General features: G+C 41.1%; 1 protein-coding gene across 1 annotated transcript in view; it reads right to left on the reverse strand.

Moving 5' to 3' along the window:
• The window catches only part of THSD7B (thrombospondin type 1 domain containing 7B), a 253080-nt gene that overhangs the window by 127160 nt on the left and 110116 nt on the right, over positions 1–15804 (reverse strand). The window contains exons 10-12 of the mRNA XM_017740110.1: positions 10930–11121; positions 7247–7481; positions 5421–5536 (exon numbers count right to left, since the gene is read on the reverse strand). Coding sequence (XP_017595599.1) covers positions 5421–5536; positions 7247–7481; positions 10930–11121 — 543 coding nt within the window. The remainder of the gene's footprint in view (positions 1–5420; positions 5537–7246; positions 7482–10929; positions 11122–15804) is intronic.

Raw genomic sequence — 15804 nt, forward strand, 5'->3', positions numbered from 1 at the left:
CTCTGAAATTACCAGTAGTGCAGCAGGACAGCTGCTGGAAGGTTGATAGATCAACAGCCTAACAGATGCATCAAAAAACGTCTATTTAACAGAAGACCAAATCAAGTAAAAAAATAAGTAAACAAGAAAATAAACATCTTAACCAGGGAAAAGAATAAAACCAAAGAAATAAACTGTCATAATAGAAAGTTTTGTTTCTGAGAACACATTCAGGTGGTCTCAGGCTGCTACCAGTAACCCATCTTTATGGCTCTAGAAATTAGAGATGATAACTTCCTGATAGGAAAACCATTGCAACCAACAGAGGCTAACTCTTTACTTAACCTGTGTTGATGCAAGATCAATCCATCTAGAAACACAGTTCACAAAATCCATGGCACAGAATGCAGCAGGAAAGACAAGAACAAGATTTATCTATTTATCTCTACAGCTAAAGCAAACAATCCTTGGCTGTGTAAGCGGTAAGTGCAAACTGAGAGCTGGTTTAACCACTGCATATAGCATTTGTATTTCTCTGGATACTGACTCACACTTCAAAAACAGGTGCTAGAAAAGTAAAAAGGGATCTCAGGAGAACTCCTTAAAGGATTACAGACCACGTAAACATCTTTAAATAGTGGACTTAATCAAGTTTGTCTGAAAGAGGAAAGCAATGTGCCAACAAACCCACTACGAGTACTATTCTTCCAGCTCAGAATATGGGCAAAGCTGCAGCAGCAAAATTACAATGGAGTACAAGGAAAACTTAAAAGTCACACCATGAACACAAAGTACAAGCACAGAGCCAAGAAAAATGTTGGCTTTAGAAATACCAAGTCATACAAGCCTTCACTGGCAGATGTGCCACCACCGTGAGACCACTGCAAAAGGACACTGGACCTGGCAGGAGGCTGCTCACCATGGCTGCTGCCCTGGGGCAGGAAAAGCACTTCTTTCACAGCCACTACCTAAGGCAGCTCTACAGCTTCCTACAGTCTCCTTTCACATGTCTGATTTGGTGCCTGTAAAGCCCCACAAAGAGCCTTTTCTTAAAATCTAGCCCACACCATCACTCCTGTAAATTAAACTGTTTTATCTTCTGTCCACTACATGAAGAAAAGAGTTTATCCCTGTCACCTAATGTATAACCTTTACAAAATTGCAAGGCCTTGCATCCACTCGAAGTTTTCCCTTCTCTAAGCAATCCCAGTCCTTTGTAGGTCCAATTCAATTCCCTCTCAATGCTCACTTTCTCACAACACTGTGCCCACGGACCTGCAGCCTCCCCAGGGCAGAGCACAGTGACCCCTCAGGGGTCTTACATACACATACAATGTGCCCAGGAATTTGACAAGCCCAGTATGAGTTTTAGCATTTCTAACTGCTGACTTTTATTCAGGAGGGAAGGCTCACAGGATCTTATCAACGTGTATCAATACACTATAACGGGCAGTAAAGGAGACGCACACAGACTGTTTTCACTGTGATACCCACTGTGAGATTTTTAAAGCATCTGAGTACCCATTTAAGAGTGATTTAATTTAAGCCACTGTTCCTCAGCTTCCTGATAAAAGTTTATTGTGTCAAAAATCTACCACTTCCCTTAATTAGAACAGCTACACTGTCAAAATAAGAGGAGATTAAATTTATTGGGGACAATTTGTTCTCAATAACTCCTTACTGGCCAGTTTACTACAATCTGATTTTTGAAATGTTTATATCTTGAGTAATAACTTGTTCTTGTGGCTTTCTACATAATGAAGTTAGGATGAGTAATCTACAATTTTCTTGACCTTTCTTTTTGGAGGAGTGGAGGTGAAGGGAGAGTTTTGGTTTGGTTTGCCTTGGTATTATTGAGTTCTAGTTCTTTAACACTTAATTTCTCACCCATAAGACAGTCACGCGATGCTCTGGAATTACTTTACTACTTCCTTCTTATTCACACAACCTCACTGACATGGGAATAGCTACCCAATGGAAACACTCCTTAGTCCATTCTTCTCCTGGCTGCAGACAGGAAACAGTGGCAGTAACTGCACATTGCCAATATTGTGCTTCTCTCATTTCTCAAAAAGTACATTTCGTTCAGTTTCCCTTTACTTTTAATCCATTTATGCAATTTCCACTACCTAATATCCTCTAGCTTAGTTTGCATTCTTGATTTCTTGTTTCTAATCTTTGTAAAACAATATGACAATGCAAAAGAAAACAAGATCCTGAACAACTCTGGTAGTAAGACAAAAAAGGGCTTCTCTAGATGTGTGTGGTGTTCTCTCATCATGGTTTGAACCTTGAGCTTGCAAATCACAGACCTACACATGCCTTGCTCCCCAGTGCTACTGGCTTGCTATTAGCACAGTTTCAGAACAGAAATTACAGTCCAGTAGGGCTTCAGGCTTTTGGACAGGCTGTTTTGGAGCTTCCAGGTCTTCTGCACTCCTGTCTGCATAGAACGTGTTCCCAAGAGGTGTAGATACCAATTCCTGCAGTTTTTTGAAGCCTATCTTTTTCTTTTTTATATGTCTTGTTGATATTGCTATCCTTCACTTCCAAGAATCGTGAACTCTATCATTTTGTGATGATTTTCATTCAAATTATCTACCACCATTAGAATCGTACCCATTTCCTTCCTATTAATCAGGACCAAATCTAAATGAGCTTCCCACAGTAATTTTCTCCACCTCAAGAAACTAAATTATTCTCAACATTTATTGCACCTTACTCAAACCCCATTTTCAAAATTGAATTTCCTCACTGGCTTTTCTATAGCATTCCTTACAAATGTTAATAAGCATAATTTTTATATTTTCAGTTTAAATTGCTATAGGCTGATTTTTCCAGAGTACTAGAACTGTGGAGGACCATCCTTTTAAAGCCAAACTGATTTCAAGCATGGTCTGCCCTCCTAAAAAAAAATCAGGCCTGAAGATCTGAGAACCATCTTAACTTGTGTCCTTGACTTTGCAACTCAGGTAATGCTGTTGAGAATTTCAGGGGTGCCTTACCTGTGCTTCCACTCCCCATCCCTGTGCCACCAGACTCCACTCTCCTTCCTTACAGAGCCATAGAACTCCTACCAACCCACTCTTATTCCTCCCTGCATCTTGTATCCTTCCTTCTTCTGTCTTTCACCCCCAGGGCTTCCCTACCCAGGGCTCAGAGAGCTGCACCACCATTCTCAGGTGAGGGACAAAATCCCTTTCACTCCTGGAACATGTGCTGTATCTGGTCCAGCTTCCACAGAAAACATTGAGTTTCACGCTCTGCTCCTGACCAGATGGAAAGGCAGAGTCTGGTCAACACAAGACTCTGCTCACACAAAAAACAAGGACAATTTTTCTGAGATTTTCAGAGATTTTCAGAGATTTTAGTCACCAAAATCAGTGCTGTGTCAAACATCATTGTAGACATAAGAGCTCTTAAGTCTTTCACTTTGACCAGCTCTAGCTGGGTGTTTATGAGGATTGGAAGTGGCAGATCATGGACTGACACAAGGTAGAGGCCATTGGAATTTCTTGTTGTGGCACACCATACATTTTATGCACTTTTACCCCATCTCATTTCAAATCTGATTTAAGGCACGGGGAGAAAATAGGACAGCTACTATCTAACATTTCATGTAAACTTGTTTAGAGAATTAAGTGACTGTGAAATTTCTAACCTTCCTCCTGTACCACCAATGCCCAGAAGAGACGAGGTACTTACAGGTACCATCTATTTTCAGAAGGGAGATGAAAAATTTATTGTTAGTTGCTTGCTTTTTTTAAACTCCCTGTTCTACATCTATGCTGACAGACCAGGGAGCACCTCACCCATGCTGAAAGCAGTTACCTCTCCAGGCCACCTTCACCCTCAGAAAAGCAGAGGAAAATCTACCTGCTGCTCATTCAGACCATTTCATATTCTGAAACCACCCTACTGATTTTTTGATTCTTTATTCAATCCATCCTCAAAGACCAGGTAAAACATACATTATAGAGACTGCAGTAGACAGTTGCCACCTTTAAGTATCTGAAATGGCAGAGAATCAATAACTTGCAACAACCTCCCAGTTCCTGCCTCCCCAACAGGTGCTTGGATTCGGGGGCACTTCCTTTGTGAATTATGTTGTCCGTCCATCTGTTACTGCCCTGAGGTTCAGTGCTGTCTGCACTTCTGAGGCAGGAGATAATCTTCTGCCAGAAGACAGACAGTTGTCTGATGACATTTAAATGTATGGAAAATGTCAGCTTTTTTATTGTCAGATGGTAAACTCAGATGTATTTCCTCAGATAAACTACAGACAGCTCTACTGGTAAAGTTTTGTGTAAAGCTGATTTAGTGATTCCATGTTTGTCTAAGTTCTGATCTTCTGCTGGTACACAATTAATTTTAAATCTGCCAAGCAATACCTGCTCCTGCTTGATCTGATTAGTAATTCACCATCTGTATATTGCTTTCATTAAATACAACTTTTCTATGAAAAAAAAACAACACTCCTAACAACTCATGTATGTATAGTGGCTTTGAAATTTCATTACCGTGCTGAGGTTTTAATTGTGCAGTGCAAATTAAAAAAAAAAGAACCTTGCAATGCGGCCATATCAATAACAGATTTAGGAAAAAACAAACTCCCTCATCTAAGAAGTTTTAATTTAGAATTATATTAAAATGATAACACTGCCAAGGAGGTTAAATAATTAATTTCTTCTCATTTTAATTGTAGACTATTATTTAATAAACAAAGTAATTTACCAGGTAATTTATTCTACTCCTTCATAGGCAGCTCATTTAAAGTCTAAAAATAAATTGCTAATTAAAACAGGATTCACTGTTTTAGAAAGCAACTAATTTTCCTGTAAAATCTAACAAGGACTATGATAAAGCATTCACTGAGAATCTTTGAAGGGCAAGGAAACTTCCAACAAAAATGAAATATTCTGATAACTGAGCAGACTTTCATCTGAATAATTAATGAAACACACAAATTTGTCAGAAAACCCAACAATAGATGATTATAAAGAAACTTCGTTGTACACTCAGTGCCTCAAAGTTAACCAACAAGATTAAAGAGATGTTTGGCCCTTGAGAAAACACAAAGCACGAGAGGTACTTGCACAATCCTGTTATGTACAGCCAGGTTGGTCAAGAGAATTACATTTCATATGTAAGCAATTCCATGTGCAGCCATACAGCATAGGGGCCTTGGAATTCTGACTCTGAAGGCAGAAACCAGAAGGAACTTTTCCCAGCAGAGAGAATTTACATCTCCCAAGCTGTTCACAAGGATCCCGCCTGCCCAAGAACATCAGCTCAAAAGTCAAGGTCCAGAGTGCTCACGTCCAAAACTCATGCAGATGAATGCCCTAAAAATTGTTAGACTGGTGTGAACTTCATCTGCCATATGTTTCTAGGCCAATTCCCTAATTTTTCACCAAAATTTTGACTTCTTAAAGGCTTACCAGGCTGACAGGCTGTGGGACAGGGCGTCCACTCACTGAACAGGGTAACAACACAGTCCTTCCTGCAGGGGAGGAGACACGGCCGCACTGCCTCCGGCCGGATGGACTCGGGACACCTACGGATCCAAACACGGGTAAAACAAAAGAGAAAGTTAAAACCATGGAGAAAGATTCTATTCCTAAGACTTTCACAGGGCTGTGAGCATACTGCCATACCAAAGACACCGCTTCTGGCCAGAGCAAGCCTTATTTTTCTTCTCCTTCACACTCATGCAACCCAGCTGAATTTAGTACATTTCAAGGAATAAAAAAAGAAGAATTTTTTTTTTTTAAATGGGGAGCTCAGCTTGATGACTACAGGCTAAATGTAACTCTGTCTGTGACATCAAAACCACAAAGCTCATGGGAGTAAAACAGATATATTTATTACCAAAGAAACAGAGTAGTTATGTTTATAAAGTAGTCCTGTTATAGCACTATATGCAACAGCCTTCAAACCATCTGTCTGTAAGGGCTGATGACATATTCCTCAACTTTCAACCCCCAAGGAATACAAAAATAGTTTCAAATGAATACAGTAAGAAGAGCACTGTGATTTTCTTCATTCATTTTTAACTCCTACACAGAAAACGTGTCATACATATACTAATAAAAGTTTAAGACACACTTAATGTATAAGGACTCAAAGAACAGAAAAGGGACAATTTTATGGGATCAGGCAGATCTTGCATATCAAGTGGGTGAACAAGAAGGGAATTACTCTTTCTCACTCCTTATTAATTTCTATTAAAAAGATCACTCAACAATACTTAGTAATGCATGCAACCCAAAATGATCCCATTTGAAGGAGGAATATGCCACTAATTCCTACAAGAAAAAAACAAATCTTAAAACCATGATTCCGCTCCTTAAGTGTTTACTTACCCCCTTCAGTTCCATTTCCTCTTACACCACCTCAAAAGCGGAGAGGGCAAACAACTATCTTAGGCATTATACAGCTCTATAAACAGTATGTTTAATTAGGTAAAGTTCAAGCATATCAATGCATTTGAGACATACATGAATACTAGATTTCTTTCCTTTTATTTAATTAACCCCATTAACCTCAAGAATTTTAATTAACTTTACTAAAATCAGCACAGTCTGCTTATACAAACAGGATTGTTTTGAGAGCTGCTATAAGAAAGGAAACTCAGTTCTAAGTCTCTAGACTCATTAATGGTGCAAAAATAATTAGCAACATCTTGATTTTTCGATATTAAGGAACACATCTGTGCTACTTATTTTCCTCATTTAGTAAAGCAAAGCAAAATTTGGGATATTTCTACTGCAGAATACGTAATTTTGTTGTGTTGCTATCACATTATGGAAGTTATATAAACCAGCTGAACAATACAGATCACACATATGGTACTGCCTTATTGGAGTGTAAATACAATGCAAAATCTATTTACTTTTTCTATTTTATTAGAGCCCTGCTAATAATGCGTTGCTGAACATTATATTCAAATGTATTTCATATTTTCCTCATGCCTGTCCTTCAGGGAAAATATTTGCAGAAAACTGTAAATTAGAGTAGCAGAGGAGCTACAGCAAAAAATCTCCACCACTGAAAGTGTGCCTTTTGTCTGGATTTACGTGGAAAGTTAAAATGAGCTGGATAGTTGGTTTCTTTACCTGTTACAACATAGTAGTGATGGAGTAGTACTGGAAAATTAGTCCTGATATAAAATTATTTCAATCCTGCAGAGTCCATACGCTTGCAGAAAATGCCTTTCTACATAACATATTTTATAAATAAACACTAACAAGCTTTTTTAAAATACCTTTTGGGAGTGACCTGGCCAGAGCTGCTCTTCATGCAGAAGACTTTCCTTGTCTGTATGCCCACCCCACAGGTGGCTTCCCTGCTCCAGCTGATGGTGGCGTTGAGCGCAGTCCCCAGCACGTCCTCGGAGCAGGAGCTCCAGGGAGATGCTTCCCAGAAGAAATGCACGCACGGGTGCTCATTGCAGGCACGCTGCTCCTGCAGGGCTCGCTCAGGGGGACAGGCTTTTCCACCTGGAAAGGGTCAAGAGAACACCATATCCTTACCTCATGGCATGTGACAAAAGGAATACATCAAAACCTTTTTTTAAAAGTCAGGTTTGCACAATACCTTCTCTTTTTTCCCCCCTAAAAAAAATAAATAAATAAAGCTTAAATAAAGCTGTCGACCTTTATGGCTGCAATAACAACCTTCTAAAATATTGTTTCCTCATTAAACTAGCCTTGCATAAAATTGTATTCCAATGCATAATGGAAACAGAAATAGGCAAAGTATATTTCTGAGTTACTTTATTGATAACTCCTACACACAGCCAAGTTAATTCCGTTTAAATGCCAGTATCACTCAGCAAACATGCAATCAGGTTTAAAGACAAATTAAGCATTATTTTTATGTTCATTCTCCTTGCTAATCTCCCAAGGAGATTAGCAAGCATCTCTCTCTCATATTTGGACTCCACGCGTTGCCTTAAAGATTTGAGCAGGAGAGGATGCTGAACTGTAATGACAGCAGCATGTATCAAATGACACCCACATCTGCAAATCAAGGAAGGGGGAAACTTGAAAGACACGTTTTGAGTATGAAGCCTTCACTTCTCTGAAGCATCATCCTTCAAACTCATGTCCAAAGATTTTGCTAAACTGCTGCACTTTGTCAGCAACTGGTGACAAAGCCCCAAAGTACAGGAGTTGGAAGAGTCTCCCCAGAAGCTGTAACACTACAGCCAGCAGCTTGAATTTATCCATAAAAGCAGATCATCATAGCTCAAAAGCTACGGAGTAATGCAGTGAAATTTAACAGTAAGCATTGTCATTTTAGGAAGAAAGAAGCAAAAATTACTAAAATCAAAACTATTGTCCTCCAGGAGGGAGAACTCGGACAACTTGGGACACAGCCAAAGTGCTGCAGGTTTTGAAAGAGCTGAAGTGTTGGGGCCAGACACCACGAGGTGCAGGGCACCTTTACACCCTACCAAAATCGACCAGAGATGAAGGGATGTCGAAGGGATGCCCATTGCCTTGCAGCACTGACCCTCCTGAAATAAGGGAAGGCCCCAAATGGCCACAATGAATAGCAGTGAGAAAAGAAAAAGAGAGAGAAATTACCTAACCCACTGGATAATCATGTCACATTACCATTCATCCTTTCAAGAAAATGGACGGTTCCACACAGTGCTCAGTCTCAGAAATGTTTAGTACGATGATGGAGTAGAAAATGCCCCAGGTAACTTACTACCTGAAGAATTTGACTTGGCAGGAAAAATGCAAACCAGTTATTTTTCTTGTGTGTTTGAGACACATCTTAAAAATAGATAATTGTAACAAGCAAATGGCAAAATGCCTGATCCATTTGGAATGAAAAAAACAAAATCTAAAGAAAATATCCAACTCGAATTTTGAACTTCCCAGGGAAAAATCAGGGTGGCTTTTTCTCAATATTACGTTAGTTACAGTATGTTCAGGAAGCTTTCCTGAACACAAGAGAGTAGTAATGAGGCAGTTTTAACTTAACATAGTAAGAAATGGCTCATCCAAACTTGCCTGCAACACTGCAAGCAGGAGATGCTGTTTATAAGGAACACAAGGGCCTGCCCACTTTCTGCAGTTCATTGACAACTTTTGTACAAAGAAAGAAGGACAACATGCCTCTGCCTGGCCATTCCAGTAGCCATTTACAGATTTATTTTACGATGTTCAGCAGTTCCTGTAATTCATTTTACACCTGCTGAGAATGCCTGCTCTGCAATCTCCCCTTGCACCAAGCTTCAGAAGTTTGCTGCATAAAGAATTATCTTTTAAAACCTGATTTAAATCAGGTCCCCCAAGTTTCATCAACAGCTTCCTGGTTGTCATATTCTGGGAGCAGGTGAAGAGCTTGGAGAAAATGACCCAAAATTTCCATATGTCCTTCAACAGCAGAGCCTCAGCTGACACTTCCTTCATTGACAGCGGCCACACGAAATGGCCCTTGCAGAGGTACCAGAGCTCTGTGGAAGTCAGGTGCTCAGCTGTGAGCTGGATATGAAAAAGGTAGAGAAAGCAGGTAATTTAACATTGCCTTAATGTTGATAATGGCATTAACTCCACTTCCACTCTCCTGAATTTCAATCACTGTCTGTACACAGATGTGTGACTCTGCACAGCAAACTGTTACACCATGGCTAAAGATGCACAGAAAAAGTCAGGGAGTTTGATGTTAATAGTTAATTATTCCTTCCTCAGAAACTCCAAGTATTCAGCTCAGAGTATATCACTTTAAGGTTAGTGCCTTTCAGGTTGAGATGACAGTGCTTCTTTACTTCCAGAATTCACTCCTTCACAATTTCACTCTCATAATTCCATGTTTTATCTGTTATTTGGATTTCATTACTTCCATGGAAAACATGAAACCAACTGTATTTTCGTTTTAATTATTCTCTAGCTCATAGACTTTTTTAGTAGTAGTTATTATCATTCAATCAACAATTATTTCCATCCTGAAGGGCCCCAATTTTCTTCACAAGTGCTTATGAGGATGTTTATGTGAATACAGACCTTTCACATGAGTAATGGTTTGCAAGATCAAGTCCTTACATTAGCCCAGAAACAGTGGGTGGCTTTAACGATAATTTACAAAATAGCACTTAAAAGAGCTTGTCCTGAACTAGATTTGCATCTGAAAGTGTTTTGCTGCTGCATTAACTGCACCTAGTTTTGGCACTAGCAGGTATTTTGTGTCAACAAGGCTTTAGTCTATTGGACCTCTTCACACTTTATGAATTTTTATGCACTTGATCCAAGACCTTTCAAATCCTGTGTGATAAACTAACACATAAATTAATTACCATATGTGTAACTGTATTAAAGATTACACTTCTAGTACAAAATGGTTTGTTTAAATAGCTGTATCACGGACGTTAATATGTAAAAAAAACAGATACATGATGTGTCCAAGAAGATCCAGAAGAAATGACATATATTAATCAAGAGGTATTTACTGACTAAAATAGAAAAACAAGCAGGTCAACACATTCCAGGTCTACATTTCAAAAAAAAAAAAAAAAAAGTAGGTCCTTTTCCATTTCCTCATTTTTCACAGCTCACTGGTTTTAAATCTTGACTAATATGTTCCCATATAAAGACACTTGCATGGTGAGTCTGTCATGCAGCAATTTTACTGGTAGAGGATGAAGCTCTTCAGAACCAAATTTACATCCAGACAGGCCCTCAACAGAGGCTGAAGTAAATAGTTTTGAACTGTGAGAATTTCTCCAAGTGACACATGACAGAATTTCTCCAAGGGACACATGAATTCCAGCCCATCAAGATCTCCTAGTCTCTAGGCAGAACCAAGCATTCACTATTATCCCTGATTCCTGTGGAACTGGGATTAGCTCTGATCTAAAACCAGTTTGGCTCAGGAATGTGAGTCCGTGCATTAACGGAACAAACAGTGATTAATCCAGGAATGTTCAGCACTCACCCTCAGCTGGAAGGGCCAGGATGGACCTGCTCCTACTTTGACTGCCCTCGGTGTTTTTGCTGGAGCAGGAGTGGGAGCACGGGGACCACGGGGACCACTCACTGACGACACAGTCCCTCGCACAAGGGACTTCACAAGCCACCACCTCGGGCCGGGGAAGCTCTGAGCAGAGGTGATGTGGAACTTCTTCACCTGGAGCAAATGAAACGAGACAGACATGGAGGGAGGCACAGCTTGGTTCAATACCCACAGCCTGCATCAAACAGACTGACTTCATGTCAAACATCCACCTGCCCATGGAGGAATATGCTACAGAACAGCATGTGGCGAGGCTGCAGGCTGGAAAGTGTAATACTTGAACAACTAACTTAAAAATTTATTCAGGAAAGCAAAGAGGAAAGAAATGTGTTTCAAGCTCGGTGTGTGACATCTTGGCTCTAGTCCGCTCTCTGAAGCAGGTAAGAAAAAAGAATGAGATAATTTCATCAACAGAAAGCTGTAATATATCAAATATATCAACAGAACTAATGACTGTTGCCCCGTATTTTCTATCAGTCTCTACCTACAGAACCTATTTCCCACAGTACAAATTGCATGGGTCCCCAAAGAAGTCAGATTTCTTTTTTCTGCAGGCCAGAGAAGTATCTGGCAGATGTTTTGGTCCTTCCACTTCAGCCTCACCAGAATGAGCCACTCCTGTTTCTGACTCTTGCTTCTCACCCAAAAGCTAGGAGATCCAAAATTATCAATCTGTTGGGCCACCCCCACCCAAGGGAGAAATACTTTCTGCAGCAGATGAACCAAGGGACCTGGACCAAAGCCTATCTCCTGAAGAGAGGCATCTTTTCAAAAGCCCTTCCAATAACAAGGTAGGACAGGGGGGACTGGTGAGGAAAAACCCACCAACCAAAACCACTGCCAGAATGAGCAGCAAAAGGAGGCACATGAGGGATGTCATGAGCAATACAAATCAGGGAACTGTTGTTTTTAGAAAGGAAAATAAAATAAACTTTTTTTTTTAATAATAAGGGAAAAGTCTGGAAATTTTAGCTATTATGTAGAATTTGCAAGGACATAATAATTCATAAAAATCCGTAAAATGTAACTCTTTTAGTACTGAATTACACCTAATGTCTTAAAAATGTATTTTAAGTGATGAACAGTCATGACTGACTTCAGTCATGACTGACTTCATTACACTGTTCTATTACTTAGTATTTCTGGATACTCATGAAATTTCAGCTACATATCTGAGATTACTGAAACCTCAACTGTTTATAAACAAAAGGGTCACACCAAGTCCTACCTCCTCTTTTGCCCTCATAATAGTTACAAACCTCTCCTTCAAGGTTTCTTTGATTATGAACCTAGGGAAAAAACATAATGACTATCCAGGCTTAATTATACTTAAGAAAAAACCCTAAAATTTATAATGGCAGAAAGTGCCTCTTTCACCTCACGCTCCAGGAACAGGCTCCGTAACAAAGCAGCCCAGGAAGCAATTATAACTGGGAGGGCAGAAAACTGTGCTGCTTTTACAAGAGCTCACATCTCTGAGTGAGTAAATAAGAGAGGAAGGCTGAGAGCACATAAAGCTGTCAACAGCACGGCACTATTATCTGCAGTTGCATCCCTAAATGAAGACAGGCTCATCGCCCTCGAGGCACAGATAAAACTTTTCAAGCATATTATGAGAAGGAACAGCGGATCCAGCAGGCAATCAGACTGCAAGATATGGTTAAAAATACTTTAGTTTTATACTCCCTTTCCTTCGTGCTCACCTGGAAAGGCTCAATGTGCCCAGTTTTTGCAACACCCCCCTAGACACAGCCCCCATCCATCAGTGCTGCAATTGGCATCCCAGGAAAACCTGTATCACCACTGCTGCTTTGAATGCTCACCTAATGCTGAGAACTACCTTCAGAAAAAAAACCAATGTGAAAACAGCAAATAAACCTGTAAGACTTATTCCAGTTGTCTTCCCCAGTCACTTAAGCATCAAAATCCCTGCCAACATTTTGACATCTTGTCTGTACGGCAGCAAGTAATGGAGGGGAGGCCTGGGCAGGCTGATTTAGGAATCAATAGTACAGCACCAGCAAGAGATTACAGGCTTTGCTGAAGCAGGGTGCAACACCTGTCCTCCTCTCCCATCACCAACAGGGAAGCACGTGGACAGCCAGGGACAGGCTTCAGAACCAGATGGGATGAGATGGGACACTGGCCATGAAAGTGCAACCCCCATCCCTCCATCTACACCACAGATTATCTGCTACATCAGGGCTTTAGGGCCAGAAAGTGTCATGATGTTCACCGAATTCTGAATTGAGTCCAATTTTTTCCACCAATCAGATCTAAGCATCAGAGAAGAATTACTTGTTGAAAGTCAAGAGAGCCTTTCCACTGATTTAATCTGACTTTAAAAAGCCAAGCCACTCCTCTCAGAAGATGAGTGCCCCTTTGGGGTGGCTTCCTCTACCCATAGGCTCACATGCCACATATTGCAGGGTGACCGCCCTGTGGGGAAGGGAGGCAAAGGAGGAAAATACACTTTCAACTTCTTCCTTCCATGATTTCTTTTCACACTGGATTTACAGCAGGTGACAGCAACAGCACCACTGCAAACAGAGGCTGTAATTCGCAGTTCCTGGGCAAAGAAAGGAAGCTTTGTGCTTTGTTAGAAAGAGTTTACCACCGGGTGCATGAAGGTACAATTCAACACTCACTTTGATTTACTTTATAGCTCCATTCTCCGTGTTCAAGTTTAATTACTGCCTTCTATTACTGCAGAAGGGGAATTTCTTCTGTACCAGCTGCCTGGCAGAGAATTCTCAGAAAACTACTGTATACTATAAAGGGAGGTAATAATCTTTCATTTTCCATGAAAAATACTAGAACAGGATATAGCTGAAGTGTGCTTTATGCATTGTCGCAGATTTAAAGGGAATATTAAACTCTCAAGAGCTTCCAGACTGTCCACTCAGTGCCTTGAAGGTGTAATTCTTATCTCACATCTGCTGAATAATCTTTCTAGATCTTTCCATAATCTTTACATGCACAAGCACGTTCTGTGGGGCCAAAGGGGAGATGCACCCAAATGTACTGAGGGAGCTGGCAGAAGAGCTCCCCAAGCCACTCCATCTTTTACCAGATGTCCTGGCTATCCAGGAAAGCCCCAGAGGTGATTGGTGACTGGAGGCTGACAAATATGACACCCAGTCACAAGAAGGGCTGCAAGGAGGATCCAGGGAACTTCAGGCCTGCAGCTTGACCTCAGTACCAGGAAAGGTCATGGAGTAGGTCATCTTGAATGCCATCACACGGCATGGACCAGGGGATCATTCCCAGCCACCATGCATTTAGGAAAAGCAGGTCCTGTTTAACGAACCTGATCTCCTTCTATGACAAGATAGCCCACTTAGTTGATGAGGAAAAGGCTGGCGATGTGCCTTCCCAGACTTTATCAAAGCCTTTGACACCACTTCCCACAGCATTTTCCTGGAGAGACTGGCTGCTATGGCAGTGATGGGTGCACTGTTCACTGGGTAAAAACCTGGCTGGATGTGCAGGCCCAGAGAGTGGTGGGGAATGAGTTACATCCAGCGGGGGCCATCACCAGTGGTGCTTCCCAGGGCCCAGCACTGGGGCCAGCCCTGTGTAACATCTTTATTGATGATCTGGACAAGGGGATCGAGGGCACCCTCAGCGAGTTCACAGACAACATCAAGTTGGGCAGGAGTGTGGATCTGCTGGAGGGCAGGAAGGCTCTGCAGAGGGATCTGGAGAGGCTGGATCAAAGGGCTGAGGCCAGTTGTGCGAGGTTCAACAAGACCAAGAGCCAGGTCCTGCATTTGGATCACAAAACCCCCAGGCACCTCTCCAGGCTGGAGGGTGTCCAGTGGAAAAGCATCTGGGGGTGCTGGTCAGCACCAGCTGACAGCAAGAGCACAACCCACACGATCCAGCTTCTGACCTGCCTGCGGTACAGACACTGAAACAGCACCCTCAGCATTCCCGGAGCCCAGCTGATCCCCCTCACACACTCTTTATTTCATGCCTTAAGCACTGATTGTTCTCAGCCTCGCTGAATGCTTGCTTTCCTAAAAGAAGCAGTAGTTAAAAAAAATGTTACTGTTTTCTATTCAAAATGCTTTATTGCAAGCACCCTGACCAACTCTAATGGCATTTTTTAAAGTGATTGCCTTGTACTTGAATAGTTTAGTGATTATAAGGCTGAATACTCAAGATATACCCACCAGATAGCATTTTACAGGAAAGATTTAATCCATTTTCTCCCATGTCAGGGTGTAATAATTACAAAAGAGAAGACAAGCATGGCATTTTTGTAAATATATTTGCTAACAAAGTAGCTCATTACCTAAGGTACTGGTCCCTCACTTGAATTCTTTAACAAGGTAACAGAGAAGCGCCATTCCAAGTGGAACTTTTCATTCACCTAAAAGCAACTGAATTCTTCCCAAAATGAGAAACAAAATAAGGAATGACCTAAAACCCTCCTTGAACTAAAGAGCTTGGTTTTTATCCAGGAACTTAATTTTTTTTTTCCACTGTCTTTTGCATTCCAGAAGGAGAAGCCACTCCCACAGTCCTGAGTAATGCACTCCATGGTGAGGCACTGAACCAACAGGAATGTTTTGTTTGGCGTCAGTCCAAGATTAAACTGCACCTGTCTATTTCACACCCTGCCTTGCAGCTCTGGTGCATTGTCTCATTCTTCCCAGTGACCTGTTGTGCCCATCTCCCGTGACACAGTTCTTAATTACTCCTGCCAAAGACATCCCTCCTGGCTCAGGAAAAAGGGAATGTCCACTGCACAGGACACAACTAATGCAGCAAAAATAAAAATCCCATCAG

The sequence above is a fragment of the Corvus brachyrhynchos genome, unplaced genomic scaffold, assembly GCF_000691975.1.
Source record: "Corvus brachyrhynchos isolate BGI_N302 unplaced genomic scaffold, ASM69197v1 scaffold126, whole genome shotgun sequence".
Taxonomy (NCBI): Eukaryota; Metazoa; Chordata; class Aves; order Passeriformes; family Corvidae; genus Corvus; species Corvus brachyrhynchos.